This window comes from Zootoca vivipara, chromosome 14, assembly GCF_963506605.1.
Source record: "Zootoca vivipara chromosome 14, rZooViv1.1, whole genome shotgun sequence".
In the NCBI taxonomy this organism is placed as follows: domain Eukaryota; kingdom Metazoa; phylum Chordata; class Lepidosauria; order Squamata; family Lacertidae; genus Zootoca; species Zootoca vivipara.
The window spans coordinates 49,109,994-49,125,335 of NC_083289.1; the positions used below are offsets into that span (position 1 = coordinate 49,109,994).

General features: G+C 45.7%; 1 protein-coding gene across 5 annotated transcripts in view; it reads right to left on the reverse strand.

Annotated features, from left to right (window-relative positions):
- Window positions 1–14,843, reverse strand: part of LOC118093050 (cytochrome P450 2W1) — a 30,499-nt gene extending 15,656 nt beyond the window's left edge. For 2 of the 5 annotated variants that reach the window (XR_009558530.1, XM_035131780.2), the window contains exons 1-7: window positions 13,671–14,634; window positions 9,029–9,191; window positions 5,731–5,880; window positions 5,467–5,624; window positions 3,874–4,050; window positions 2,203–2,344; window positions 848–1,032 (exon numbers count right to left, since the gene is read on the reverse strand). Coding sequence is in view for 4 of the 5 variants with exons in the window: in XM_035131780.2 (XP_034987671.1) it covers window positions 848–1,032; window positions 2,203–2,344; window positions 3,874–4,050; window positions 5,467–5,624; window positions 5,731–5,880; window positions 9,029–9,191; window positions 13,671–13,871 (1,176 nt within the window). In the remaining variant the exon portion in view is untranslated. Of the gene's footprint in view, window positions 1–847; window positions 1,033–2,202; window positions 2,345–3,873; window positions 4,051–5,466; window positions 5,625–5,730; window positions 5,881–9,028; window positions 9,192–10,444; window positions 13,627–13,670 lie in introns of those variants that run through there. The other 3 variants (XM_060282456.1, XM_035131778.2, XM_035131781.2) reach the window with 3 other exon arrangements.
- Between the last annotated feature and the right edge of the window lie 499 nt (window positions 14,844–15,342).

Below are 15,342 nucleotides of genomic sequence, written 5' to 3' on the forward strand. Positions count from 1 at the left end.
ATGGCAGGAACACAGGGAAGGCCTCAGACAACTTCCTTTTGCAGCCGGCATTCAGACGTGCATTTTATTGCATTAGTTTTCTGGGTTATAATGCTAGTGCTTCTGTACCAAGTTCCAACATCCCTTTTACTCCTGCTGCATTATGGAGCTGGGCCTTTTTGACTGATATACTACCATGTTGCACTAAAGCTTAAATGTCGGGAAATTCCAGTTACTTGAGATGATAATAATAATAATAATAATAATAATAATAATAATAATAATAATAATTTATTTATACCCCGCCCATCTGGCTGGGTTTCCCCAGCCACTCTGGGTGGCTTCCAACTGAATATTAAAACAGTACAGCATTAAACATTAAAAACTTCCCTACACAGGGCCGCCTTCAGTTGTCTTCTAAAAGTAAAATAGTTACTTATTGCCTTGACATCTGCTGGGAGGGCGTTCCACAGGACGGGTGCCACTACCGAGAAGGCCCTCTGTCTGGTTCCCTGTAACCTCACTTCTCGCAATGAGGGAACCGCCAGAAGGCCCTCGGTGCTGGATCTCCAACACAAACACGCACACCTCACGATTTTCTGAGTTAATCAGGTTGCAACTGGATTTCCCCCCTGGACACCATTATCGTGGTAATTAGTGCTAAGCTTCTGCTGGACCCCACTTTACGTTGTGTGAATGATCACATGAAACGTGGAAGCTGACAAGTCGGGGAAGATCAGGAAAGAGGAACATGCTGTCTGAATGCAGCCTCGGAAGTCAGCTGTGACGCCAGACGCCCTCTTTCAGACATGAGGCACTCCCAGTCCACCTTGCCCACTTGACCGTGCCAGCAGGGCAAGCTTCCTACCTTGGGAATGAAGTAGCCGCGGAAGCAAGTGTCCACAGCAGTGCAGCGCGGGAACTGCGGCAGGATACTGGCAAACCTCTGCACCTCGTGGACTATGGCGTTGTTGAAGGGCATCTGCTTCCTGTCTTCAGAGGTGGGAAGACGTTCCAGCCCAATGACCCTTTCGATTTCCTCTCGTGCCTGCCCTGAAACGGGAGTTCTCTGACAGTTATTATAAAAAAGAAGAAGTGAAACCAAGGTAAGAACGCAACAACTTAGCGCAGGCTTTTACACTCGCATTGGCTTCTTTACCACTCATTAACATAGTTTGGAGAGGCCCCCTTGGAGCTCTTTGCAATTTCTTTTTGGTTTAATGACCCTCAACAATTCCGTATCGTCAGCAAACTTGGCCACCTCACAGATCTCCCCCTAACTCTAGATCAGGGGTTGGCAAAGTTTTTGTGGCTTGGGCTGGTTGATGGTCCCGCAGATGCCACGGTGGGCCAGAGTGTGTATGTGTGTGTGTGCGCGGCGTGCACACACGCTATTTCCGGTGCTCCTTCCGGTGCGGAGGAGGTGTGCACAGCTTCCCATTGGCTGCAGGAGCTTCCTGCAGCCAATGGGAAGCCGGCCAGCAATGCGGAAGGCGATCCCCACTCTGCTCAGCCCGCTTTAGCGTGTGAAATATACTCGGAGTCGAGAGTGAATTTCATGCTCTTTATTCAGCTCGTAGTGATCAAGGAGAAGAAGAGAAGAATGCCCTTTTCCCAAAACCATCTGCTTATATACATTATTTACACAATGGGCCTTGCGTGATTGGCTACTTCAGGGCTACACCTGTGGGCCAATCAGTTTGTGGATTGACTTTTGCCAGCAGCCTGATTGGCTTGCTCCTGCAGGCCAATCAGGTTGCGGATTCACTTCCACCTGGAGTTGGATTGGGTGGCTCCTGCGGACCAATCAGACTGCTGATTCTGGATCCTATTGTTCTGTGATTCAGCTCAGTACATAACACCGTGGCACACGGGAAACGGCCGAGCAGGCGGTAGGGGTCCATGGGCTGGTTAAACAACCCCCACATGGGCCTTAGGTTGCTGACCCCTGCTCTAGACAGTTCATGAACAAGTTAAAAACCACAGGTACCAATACTGATCCTTGGGGGACTCCACTTTCCACATCTTTGCATTTGGAGATGTGTCCATTTATTCCTACTCTTTGCTTCCTGCGATCTACTCAAATCAGGATCCACAATAGGACCTCTCCTTTTATTCATCCCTCCCAGTGCATCTTTGCCACAGTGACGAGCGTTTGGCTGGTTCATAGTAAAAATCAGAATGCAACGCTGTCAAACTTTGAAACACAAAAGCATGGCTTACGTTGAATATCAGGGTATTTCATCATCAGCAGGATGGCCCACTGCAGTGTGGTGCCTGTGGTCTCTGTCCCAGCAAGGACCAGGTCATAGACTGCTGCCACAATGTTGTCGTCATCGAACAAGTTCCTGTCTTTGCTCCTTTCCTTACAGTAAGAAGAGCAAGGTGCAAATGTTGTGGTTTATTTATATTTAAACAAAACAAAACAATACAAAGCAACAGCAAGAAATTTGTATACTGCCCTTCATCCAAAGATCCCCGGGCGGTTTTCAGCAGAAAAATATAAAATGAGAACATAATAAAACAAAAACAAACAAATAATAGACACACACCGACATATTTAAAAAGCCATAGAATGTTCATCAGTCAAATTCCTGGTTGAAGAGAAATGTTTTTGCCTGGCACCTAAATATATGTTGTAAACCGCCCAGATAGGCGGGGTATAAATTATTATTATTATTATTATTATTATTATTATTATTAGCCATGCGCACCACCTGCCTTAAATTTGAATCTTACTTTGCCTATGTAGCATGCTAGGTAAAGGGGCCCCTGACCATCAGATCCAGTCGTGTCCGACTCTGGGTCACTCTATAGGCCGAGGGAGCCGGCGTTTGTCCGCAGACAGCTTCCGGGTCATGTGGCCAGCATGACAAAGCTGCTTCTGGCGAACCAGAGCAGCGCACGGAAACGCCGTTTACCTTCCCGCCGGAGCAGTCCCTATTTATCTACTTGCACTTTGATGTGCTTTCGAACTGCTAGGTGGGCAGGAGCTGGGACCGTGCAACGGAAGCTTACCCTGTTGCAGGGATTAGAACCGCCAACCCTCTGATCAGCAAGCCCTAGACTCTGTGGTTTAACCCACAGCGCCACCTGTGGCATGTAGCATGTAGCATGCTGAAGAGCATTAAATATTATGGAATGAACCATGCTCCAAGCTTGAGTTTTTCATCTAGTGTGAGAGCCAGGACACAAAGCTCAGAGTGTCTAACAGGAAATACTGTTATGCGTTTGTGGGTGTTGCTATGATGTGAATGAGACAGAAAGAGGCGCCTCACTGCCAGAAGGAAACACAAACCCTGCCTAAGTGTGCCTGGAACCCCTGGAAATTTACAATGTTCAGAGATTGGGGTGATGTGCAACAATATCACAACACAGTAAAACAGCAGAACCGACGAACCACAGAATGGCAAAATCTGCTTCTCAAGGCAAGGAATGGAAAATAAGCCAAAAGGTTATCTTAGCTGGTGAATTTGCTGCTAATATGTTTCCTTGACCAACAACTGCCCTGGGATACTGAATCTTCTCAACAAGCAAATAAATAATTTCTCATTTGTCACGCTAGCCATTCTCTCGTTGGCCCACTGGCTAACCTTGGCAGGTTGTTCTGAGACTTACTCAGCATCGTGGTTGGGATTGCCCACGTCAGTCCCTTTCCCTGAATTTTGTACCACTTTCAAATTCAGCTCATGCACTGTTTAGGGACATGATTTATCCTCTGCACATAACTTTTTGGGGAATAGACATGCGCATACACACAAACACCCCACTGAGCACCAAATAAGCATTGGAAAAGTTGGCTTTATATTTAGATAGATGATATAGATAGATAGATAGATAGATAGATAGATAGATAGATAGATAGATAGATAGATGATAGATAGATAGATATACCTCTGACTGTTGCTTGGTTAGCATATAGTCGTAGTAGTTTTGTAAGAGGTTCTCGTTGATACTCTGCTTGCCTGCTGCAAGGTATTCCCTCAGAATGACCTTGGTCTTTTCAATTGTGTCCAAGATCACCTTGTGGGGTTTTAAAAGGAATCCAAGGAATGGGTAGACATTATATACCTAGAGAAGAACCCAAAAAGAGAAGTAAATGAAAAGTCAAGTAAAGATTGCATGCAAGAAAGATGTGGCAGTAATTCTGTGCCAGATAATGTGCTCTTGCATAACTCCCATTTCATTCCATGGGATGCTTTTCCCTTGGATGGTGCCCTCTGAGTCATTTTGGTGGGGTTCCTGAAAGTGGCATGCTATGTGCTAGAGACTGAAATAGGGGGATCATTTGAAAGGCTATCGGAATGCCTCACTGGAATCTGGCATTTTGGAGAGATAGCTCGAGCTTAGGATCACAGATTTGCCTTCTGCCCTCCATCCTTTCTCAGTGACCCAAAGCGTGTTAGTGCCCCTTGAAGGGAGGGGTAGGGCAGGGCAAGTGGGGGGTGGGAATGGTGGGGAGAACCCACACAAACACTTTCAGATTTGCAGCTTGAAAGGTTATTGATGTGTGGAGCAACAGTGGCTTAATCCCAGCCTAAAAAGGCTTTGCTCTGTTTACATGTGGTTTTAATTTAAACATCAGCTATGCACTGTGCAACAGGATCTGCGTGGGAGGGCCGCGAAGACGTCCAGGACAAACTGACGTTTGTAGATGGGTTGGCGGGAACCAACAGGCTAGGCCTCCGCTCAGTAAGGGGAGCGGGGAGAGAGAGAGAAGTCTGGAGCCCAAAGTCATTTTGACTTCAAATGAAAAAAATTCTTTCCAGCCTGACTCAAGGACAATTCCAGTTTTCCACTTGGAGAGTAAAGCCAGCTTCGTACAGCTGCTCTGCAGGGGGCACTGTGGTCTAAACCACCAAGCTTTTTGGGCTTGCCGATCGTAAGGTTGGCACTTCGAATCCCCGTGATGAGGTGAGCTCCCGTTGCTTTCTCCCAGCTCCTGCCAACCTAGCAGTTCGAAAGCATACCAGCGCATGTAGATAAATAGGCATCACTGCAGCAGGAAGGTAAACAGCATTTCCATGCACTCTGGCACTCGTCACATTGTTCCGTGTGCCAGAAGCAGTTTATTCATGCTTGCTTTAATGCTATTTGAATTTCATTACTTTTTAATGGTTGTCTTTTAAATGCCATTAGCTTTTTGTATTTTCTCTGTGATCTTTTTATTTGGTTGTAAGCCACCTTGAGTCCCAGTCTGGGGGAAAGGCAGGATGTCAACAAATATAATAATAAAAGTTTGTATCACATCATTGCTTTGCCTGTGATGTGTTTACAAAGCACACACAGTTGTGGTTTTACTGCTACAAAATGATTAGTGTATACTTGACAAACCTGCATTCGGGATTCTAGAAAGCATCAAACCAGTTTCTAAGGCACGGTACCCTTTTCCACTGGCCATAACGGAGGCCAGCATGTGGAGTTTCTAAAACCACCAGCCAAGTCTGGAATATTTTTGCAATGGAAGATGCAGGAAGGATCGCCTACCTGCAGCTGTGGTTCTCCCAGGAGGACCACCACTTCATCAATATGTTTCATCAGAGTGAGAAAAGTCTCATTGGCATAGTCAAACCTGTCTCCAAACACTATGCCATAGGTGACGTTTGTTGGAGCTAAAGTTAATGTCTTTAGAGGAAAGGGTTCACCTTTAAAACATAAAAGAAGAAGAAAAGAATGGAGAATGAACACGGTGGCACTCGCCAGATGGCAGACATAGAAAAGGAGCAATAAAAGTGAAAAAAAAATCATCACCTTTAAAAGACTTGATCAGCTCAATCAGGAATTGCAGCTCTTCTTGAATCTTTCCTTCTATCCGTTTTTTGCCCATCCCGAGATCCCGCAAGCTCGACAAGGTGAATTGACGAGTGGCTTTCCAAAGTTCCCCATCAGCGAAAATTATACCTGAGGAATACAACCCAGAAAACACAAGGATGGAGTTTTCTTCCACAAGAAGCTGTGTGGACTGGGATCCCAACCCAGCTGCCTGGAAACGTTTTTTCCCTCTGGCTCTAGCACATATGGGGAGGGGGAAGTTGCATGTATGGCATATCCTGCAGGACCCCTGGAAGCCCCCACTTCTCAGTGAGGCTGCAGGTGCCACTGCCTAGTTGACCTTCCACACTCATCCATCCCTCAGGAGCAGGACCAAGCCTAAGCTGAACCGCAGATCAGCAGCAGCCCCAACACACACCTAGCAGCAGTGCTGGCTGGTGCCCAATGTGACTAGTAGCGTGGAAGACAGCAGGGGTGGTTTTAAGGTAGAGTAACTGTTACAGCAGGGACCCAGGTGGCGCTGTGGGTTAAACCACAGAGTCTAGGGCTTGCTGATCAGAAGGTCGGCGGTTCGAATCCCTGTGACGGGGTGAGCTCCCGTTGCTACGGTCCCAGCTCCTGCCCACCTAGCAGTTCGAAAGCACATCAAAGTGCAAGTAGATAAATAGGAACCGCTCCGGCGGGAAGGTAAAACGGTGTTTTCGTGCGCTGCTCTGGTTCGCCAGAAGCGGCTTTGTCATGCTGGCCACATGACCCGGAAGCTGTCTGTGGACAAACGCCGGCTCCCTCGGCCTATAGAGCGAGATGAGCGCCGCAACCCCAGAGTTGGACACAACTGGACCTGATGGTCAGGGGCCCCTTTACCTTTACCTAACTGTTACAGCACAACAACAATGCTATAGAACAGAGTGCAAGAGGCAAGAGGCAGGGGCCACTGAATTTTAGCGTCGCACAGGGCGCCGCTGAAATGTGAGAGCCCAAAGTCTGACATGGAAGGCAGGGGGGCTAACAGTAGGTGGCACCAGAGCAGATGACTGGCAGAGCCAACTAATTCGAGTTTTGCCCCCATCTTCCTCCCTGCTGAGTTCTGTAAGGGCAACACTGAGACTGAAGAGGAGGAGGAGAAAGATGACAGACAGGCAGTGACACCTCCTGGACTGGATGTAAGTGGAGGCTGGCTGAGGTTGGCAGGGCAGTGCCCCATCTTCCCAAATGGACCAGCCTCCACTGCCCAAAGCCTTTTGTTGGTGATAAAATACTCAGGAGCAGGAAGCAGTAACTGAGGCATGCTCTTCATCAAGACCCACCAAGGCACCAGAAAGGGGCACAGAAGCAGTAAGAGTGATGCACTGCCTCCTTCTGCTCTGCGGTAGCCTTTGCCATTATGGTAGTCTTTTAGAGGTTTTGGACTACATCTCCCATCAGCCCGAGCCACTACACTTACAAGCAAGCCAGGAAGGTATGCTGCTGGGTAAGGAGGAAAATTAGATCTCCGTATGCAAGGTTGAACCAGAAACATCCTTTTTGATAGGTTAGAGGGGAGTTGTTGATTTTAAGGGAAAAAATGTATTGTTTGAGGGTATTAACAAATGAAAGACACAAAGCAGAATTTTCGGGGGAGTTATCCAATCCAAGTAATATATAAATTAATTCTGTGGGGGCTTAAGTGACCAGAACATGAAGACCTAAGCAAGGTCCTGCTGGATGAGATTGAGGAATCCATCTAGTCCGGCAAGCGGCTTTCTAGAGGGCCCCATCAGATGCCCAAGGGAACAAGCATGCAAGTGTGTGTGTGTATAAATATACACACATGCACACAGTCCCACAGCTCTTTCACACATAAACACATGCAAGGCACCTCCCTTGCTCTCTCACACCCACTCATGTGCACATCTGGGAAAGCAAGTGAGTTAATCGGCAAGGGAGAAGACCCTCTTGCTCCCCACTCCCCGCCCCAATCTCCATTTGGCTTCTTCTTCCTTCACCCCACCCCTGCAAACGCTCGCAAAGTAGAACATGTCTGGAGAGAAAATTCCACATGTGAGGCATTGCTGCAGAGAAGACCTTCTCCTAAGTAGACAGCTACCTCACAGTGGAAAGCACAGATGCATGGAGCAGGGCTTCGGCAAAGGATCTGAAAAATCAGGCAGTTTTTGGTAGTTCTTCAGATTATTATTATTATTATTATTATTATTATTATCATTATCATTATTATCATTTATTCCCCGCCCACCTGGCTGAGTTCCCCCCGCCACTCTGGGCGGCTTCCAACAAATACCAAAATACATTAAAATATCACAGATTAAAAACTTCCCTAAACAGGGCTGCCTTTATGTTTTCTAAATGTCAGGTAGTTGTTTATCTCCTTGACCTCTGATGGAAGGGCGTTCCACAGGGCGGGCGCCACTACCGAGAAGGCCCTCTGCCTGGTTCCCTGTAGCTTTGCTTCTTGCAGTGAGGGAACCGCCAGAAGGCCCTCAGCACTGGACCTTAGTGTCCGGGCTAAACGATGGGGGAGGAGACGCTCCTTCAGGTATACTGGACCGAGGCCGTTTAGGGCTTTAAAGGTCAGCACCAACACTTTGAATTATGCTCGGAAACGTACTGGGAGCCAATGTAGGTCTCTTAGGACCGGTGTTATGTGGTCTCGGCGGCCGCTCCCAGTCACCAGTCTAGCTGCCGCATTCTGCATTAATTGCAGTTTCCGGGTCACCTTCAAAGGTAGCCCCACGTAGAGCGCATTGCAGTAGTCCAAGCAGTGCAGTAGTCCAAGCAGGAGATAACTAGAGCATGCACCACTCTAGTGAGACAGTCTGCGGGCAGGTAGGGTCTCAGCCTGCGTACCAGATGGAGCTGGTAGACAGCCGCCCTGGACACAGAATTAACCTGTGCCTCCAAAATGACTCCCAGGCTGCGCATCTGGTCCTTCAAGGGACCAGGGAGTCCCCCACACCCACCCGTCCCCTGTCTCCCAAAAACAGTACTTCTGTCTTGTCAGGATTCATGGGACATGAGCCGTATACATACCATACATTCAAAGCACATTTCCACCACCCCTAAAGAATCCTGGGAAATGTAGCTTTTTAAGGGTGCTGGGAATTGCAGCTCTGTGAGGGCCAACTCTGTGATACAACTAGTTAAAAGGAACAGACACAATTTCTCACCTTTAACAGCACCCAAATTCTAGTGCTTCTCCCTGCCTTCCTTCAGCTGCCCTTCTGCAGCCCCGTTTAGGAACAATATGCATCAGAGAATATTATTTCCATGTTGCTCTTACCATGTCCATTCTGCATCTGCTGGAATACTGGGAGTTGAATCCTGTTTATGAATTCATTGCCTTTGCTCGTAAGCGCCTCTTTCACGGCCTCGTAGCCAGTCAGCACCAAAAACTTATGGAAACCTAAATGGACCGTGAAGACGGGACCATATTTTTCTGAAAGCTGGAAGAGAAGATGAGCTTGCTGTTGCGTTTGTCTTGATTATAATTTAAGTAATGATTTATTGCAATTGTTGAGAGTGAATTTCTGTTTGTTGATGTTTCAAGAGTTAATTCTATAGCATGCTTTTACACTCTAATAGATCGTTGCATATTACTTTCTTTTATATAACATTTTTTATTTTAAGTCATCAGGAAGAACTTTCTTACAGTAAGAGCAGTTCAACAGTGGGACAGACTCCCTTGGGAGGGAGCTGCAAATACTTGGGAAACGTTTTTAATCATTTTGATGCAATTTTACACACATTTTACTTACTAAGGGAAACTAAATTATTTTAATTTAACCAAAATATATTTTGAATTCCCAAGACATGTTACAATTTTTCAGCACCCCTCATTTTTGGAATTTGAAAGCTGAAAAATTCAACATGCAGTGCTGCAGACTGCCACAGGAGGAAGCAAGAGCTAAGCTCTTCAACTTTTCCAAGTGTTGAAAAGCATTCTGTTGTGCAACAGACAGTTCTGCAAATGTGTGACCTTTGGGGAATGGCAGTAGTGGGGTTGCAATAGTCAATTCCTGCCCCCCCCCCGCCCTTCCACCATTCCAGGAGGAGGATCCACTGCCTTGTCAGAGCATGAGAAAATCGATATGGCAAGATGAATGACTTGGAGAAGCTGGAAGCAGAAACAGGCTTCACTTCCTGTGAAGATGAAATAAAGTTTATATCCTTTCATAATCATTCTTTGGTGCCACTTGGGGGAGGGGGGGGAGAGAAAGAAGCCCAAGCAAATATAAAACACCAAACTTAAATGCCACTGTTATAAGAACTTAAGGTCTCAAATATATAACTTAAATGTTCATAAATTTACAAGGCAAACATATAAGCATGTGAACCATGCGTCTGAAATAGTTCAGGAAATCCTGAAACCATTTTGACTCCCCCAAACTGACCTCAAATGTTTCTCTGCAAGGAGGAAGTAAATGGAAAAGCCTCTCTTGGGGGAGGGGGGGGAGAGAAAGAAGCCCAAGCAAATATAAAACACCAAACTTAAATGCCACTGTTATAAGAACTTAAGGTCTCAAATATATAACTTAAATGTTCATAAATTTACAAGGCAAACATATAAGCATGTGAACCATGCGTCTGAAATAGTTCAGGAAATCCTGAAACCATTTTGACTCCCCCAAACTGACCTCAAATGTTTCTCTGCAAGGAGGAAGTAAATGGAAAGGCCTCTCTATTGTCTTTTGCTTACCTGTCTTTAGGACACCTTTGTGTATGAAGAGGGTGAGTCTGTGACCTGGATTCAGGAATTAAAGTATTTGCCATCACAAAAGAATGGCCAGGCTGCCCAAGTAATCCCTGGCCATTGTCAGGTATCCTGGCAGACAGGATTTCTGCTGTAGACCGCCTCCTTCTGTGACGTATGTATGATGTTTGGGGGGGTGGTCTTGAGCTACAAGGTGGGCAATTTCAAAAGTCTATATAAGGGCTGGCACACCATTGTTCTGGGTCCCTCCTGCCTCCTGCATGTGGTGAGTGGGAACCCTGTTGCAGCAGTTTAATAAAGATCAGGCTTACTAGCTGCTTTGCTTCTCAATATTCTCTGGTTGGCCTGTTATTTTCTCCTACTGATAGGGAACCCACTTAAGGACTCTATACGGGCTCTTGGATACCCTATAAGGGAAAAGGACACCACACAACTGTTGAAGTTTACAACGAGGCAGGGCATGGTGATGGTTTGCTTTCCATCTTCCATCTCTTTTTATGTCTAGCCAAAGCACAGCAACGCTACAAGAGTGGTGGTGGTGGTGGAAATTCAGAGAAGGGGGGAACTCTGAGAATTGTAGTTCTGTGAGGGGAAGAGGGGTGTGAAGGAGCAACGGCAGGGCTCAACTGGAAAAGTAGGGTCAAAAGAAGCTACATTCACAATGTACATTTAAAGCACTATGATACCACTTTAAAAAATCATGGTTCCCCTTCCCCCAAAGAATTATGGGAGCTGAGAGTTGGGAGGAGACCCCCTATTCCCCTATTCACAGGACTATAGTTTCCAGAGTTCCCTGGGAAGAGGAATTGATTGTTGAACCACTCTGGGAAGTTTGATCTTTCAAATTTCAGCAGCGCCCTGTGCAAGGCCAAAAATTGGAACCCCTCTGCCTCTCACCCTCCATTCGGCTAAATCCACTACATCATAGTTTCAACACCCTGTGGCGCCCGCTAGGCTCAATGCCCGGTCCAGCGGAACTGTTCATGCAGTCCTAAATCTGCCTCTGGCTTTGTACATGCTAGACCTTTAAAACCACATTCAAAGCACATCCTTTCCTTCAAATAATTCTGGGCACTATACTGTAGTTTGCTAAGAGTTGCTGGGAATTGGAACTCTGCGAGGGGTAAACTAAAGTGCCCAAAAAATGTTTGGGGGAGAAAGAATCTGCTTCCAATCTGCTTTAAGATGTTCCCACCACAAACAGTGGTGTGGCCCAAACTGAAACTGTTCCTACTTTTGTTTTTGTTTTTAAAACTTCAGTTTGTGCTGGAGACTCCAATACTTTTTAAGTAGTTCCATTGAATCATATAGGTGAAATAAGAGGGCTGTTTATGTATACAACAGATCTTCTCCTATTTCCCCCCTTTTTTCAAACAATACCTTATGTGCTCAAGTGCTCATTCTCTGTTAATTAGAACCTCATGAAATTTCAAAACAGCAAAAGAAAATAGTCCGCCAGGTTAAAAGGGGCAGGAGAGTTCCTTCAACCCTTAAAAAAAAAAAAAAACCCACAGCTGTGCTGATTGCCTGTTTGTTTCCAGGAAATTTTAGGAGCTGGAAATGCACCTTATTTATCTTCTGGATAATAAGTAATTGATAAACAATGTGATTTTTCTGTGTGCATAATGTGATTTATTGTGTATGCAAAATTCAATGGGTCATTAAAAGCTCAGTGGTTTCTGCTCCCCCCACCCCACCCCCACAATGAACAAGAAGAGATCAGAGATAGCCCGACTGCTGTTGGAAACCTTGAGGCTGGATTACTGCAATGCGCCCTATGTATGGGTGTCCTTGGAGTTTGTTTGGAAGCTCCAATAGGTGCAGAATCATTGTTTTGAACAACTTTTTACTGGGTTTCAAGAACAAAGCTCATAGGAATAATAAATGACACAAATAAATATACCAAATCTCCTCATGTCATTTGTGCATCACAAATATAGCATAATAAATTTGCAGTAGTATCTACACCGTATGTTTCATTATTAGTGGGCATATGACTCCATTATTAAAGCTTCTGCACGGACTGGCCATCTGCTACTAAGCACAGGTTCAAGGTCCTTGCATCAAAGCCCTGGGCAACTTGGGTCTAAAGTACCTTTGGGTCCGCCTGGACCCTTTTATCTCAGCATGATCACAGAGATCACATCTGCAAGAGCGTCTCTTTTCATTCCCCGAGTTTGTGAGGCTCACTTGACAACAACATGAAACTGAGCCATCAGCCCAGTCCTGTGGAACTCTCTACCAATAGAGATTCAGAAGGCACCTTCTGTTTCAACCGCCTGCTGAAAACATATGCAGGCAATGATGAAGATACCTTTCCGCCATAGTCAGCTGATTTCTAATTTCTAATTTTAAGTTTTTAAATATGGTTTCTATTGTACGGTTTTATTGTTCCAATTGTGAATTGCCCTGGTATCATTTATATTTTTTCATTTATATTTTATTTTTTAAGAAGAGCAGTGTATGAGTATTTTCAGTCAAATAAACCAGTGCAAAAGTGGGGATTATCTACCCTGCCCCACCGCTACAGAAAAGGCCTCACTGGTGGCGGCAGAGACACAAGTACCCACCCTCCCTGGCCACTTTAGATCCTTGTGACCTCTCCAAAAACTGCACTCTCAGCTGTCAAGAGGGCCAAGGTGTCAGCAAGGGGAGTGGGGACAATCTCACTGGACGACTCATCATATGCTGATCACAGGATGGATGAAGCTGAGAAATACCCCAGAAAACTTCATTGATTTGCTTCTGCTCTGTAAATCAGGTGCTGCTGCAGGCAGTCATGCCCCAGGTTCTCTTCATGCAAATGCCAAAATTGGTAGGTGGTTTTTGAGGTGGGGGAGGCCTGGAGGTGGCCCTCTAATCATAGCTGCCAAGTTTTCCCTTTTCTCATGAGGAAGCCTATTCAGCATAAGGGAATTTCCCTTAAAAAAAGGGATAACTTGGCAGCTATGCCTCTAATTCTGACCCCTGATTTTCTGCCCCTGGTATGTAGGACTACAGCCTTGGCCCTTGAATATTATTTAAGGAGTTTAACATTTTCAGCATCATAATCGCAAGTGATCTCCTCTGAAAATCACGCTGCGAAATGATACTCGGGGATTTACGGAAAGCTAAACTCTACGTTGGCTGCACTGAAATGGGAAGGCTTAAAAACAGAACCAGCGCCTCCCTCCCTCCCACCCACCCACCACAAGCTGCCACCACAACTTACCTTCATATATGATAAATCTTGTCTTCTGATATCTATCAAATGCAAATTGCCAATGACTGGGAGTGGACGAGGACCTGGAGGAAGGGGCAGCGGTGATTTCCCATGGCTGCTGTTCAGAAACCAGAATGTTGTTAGGGAAATCAGTGCAAGCAGCAAGAAAACTGAGATTGGGTCAAGGAGGACTAATGTCCACAGAGCCATGTTGATCCTGACTCAGAAGGAAGAAAGGGAGAGCAAGAATTGATGGAGCAACACTCAAATACTGCTCATCTGCTCAGCATTTTGTTTTGCATATCTAAGATCTGCACTCCACCTCTTTTCCAGCTGAAAGCCAAACATTATGTGGCAATACTGATTAAGGCCTTATTATGTCACCCATGTGGATTTCACCTGGTGCCATTTAGAGCAGGGGTCACCAAACTAAGGCCCGGGAGCCAGATGTGGCCCAATCGCCTTCTAAATCTGGCCCACAGACGGTCTGGGAATCAGCATGGTTTTACATGAGTAGAATGTGTCCCTTTATTTAAAATACATCTCTGGGTTATTTGTGGGACATAGGAATTCGTTCATATATTTTTTTCAAAATATAGTTCGGCCCCCCACAAGGTCTGAGGGACAGTGGACCGGCCCCCTGCTGAAAAAGTTTTCTGACCCCTGATTTAGAGCTTCCAAGATTTTGACTTTTCCAATGCATTCTTGCCCCAGGTAGTGTGGTTGCTGACCTTGAGCCAGACATCTTGGAGAGTGAAGTCAAATGGGCCTTAGAAAGCACTGCTAATAACAAGGCCAGTGGAAGTGATGATATTCGAGCTGAACTATTTAAAATTTTAAAAGATGATGCTGTTAAGGTGCTACACTCAATATGCCAGCAAGTTTGGAAAATTCAGCAGTGGCCAGAGGATTGGAGAAGATCAGTCTACATCCCAATCCCAAATAAGGGCAGTGCCAAAGAATGCTCCAACTACCGCACAATTGTGCTCATTTCACATGCTAGCAAGGTTATGCTTAAAATTCTACAAGGCAGGCTTAAACAGTATGTGGACCGAGAACTCCCAGAAGTGCAAGCTGGATTTCGAAGGGGCAGAGGAACCAGAGACCAAATTGCAAACGTGCGCTGGATTGTGGAGAAAGCTAGAGAGTTCCAGAAAAACATCTACTTCTGCTTTATTGACTACGCAAAAGCATTTGACTGTGTCAACCACAGCAAACTATGGCAAGTTCTTAAAGAAATGGGAGTGCCTGATCACCTCATCTGTCTCCTGAGAAACCTCTATGTGAGACAAGAAGCTACAGTTAGAACTGGACATGGAATAACTGAGGTTCAAAATTGGGAAAGGAGTACGACAAGGCTGTATATTGTCTCCCTGCTTATTTAACTTATATGCAGAATTCATCATGCGAAAGGCTGGACTAGATGAATCCCAAGCCGGAATTAAGATTGCCGGAAGAAATATCATCAATCTCAGATATGCTGATGACACGACCTTGATGGCAGAAAGTGAGGAGGAATTAAAGAACCTTTTAATGAGGGTGAAAGAGGAGAGCGCAAAATATGGTCTGAAGCTCAACATCAAAAAAACTAAGATCATGGCCACTGGTCCCATCACCTCCTGCTAAATAGAAGGGGGGGAAATGGAGGCAGTGAGAGATTTTACTTTCTTGGGTTCCATGA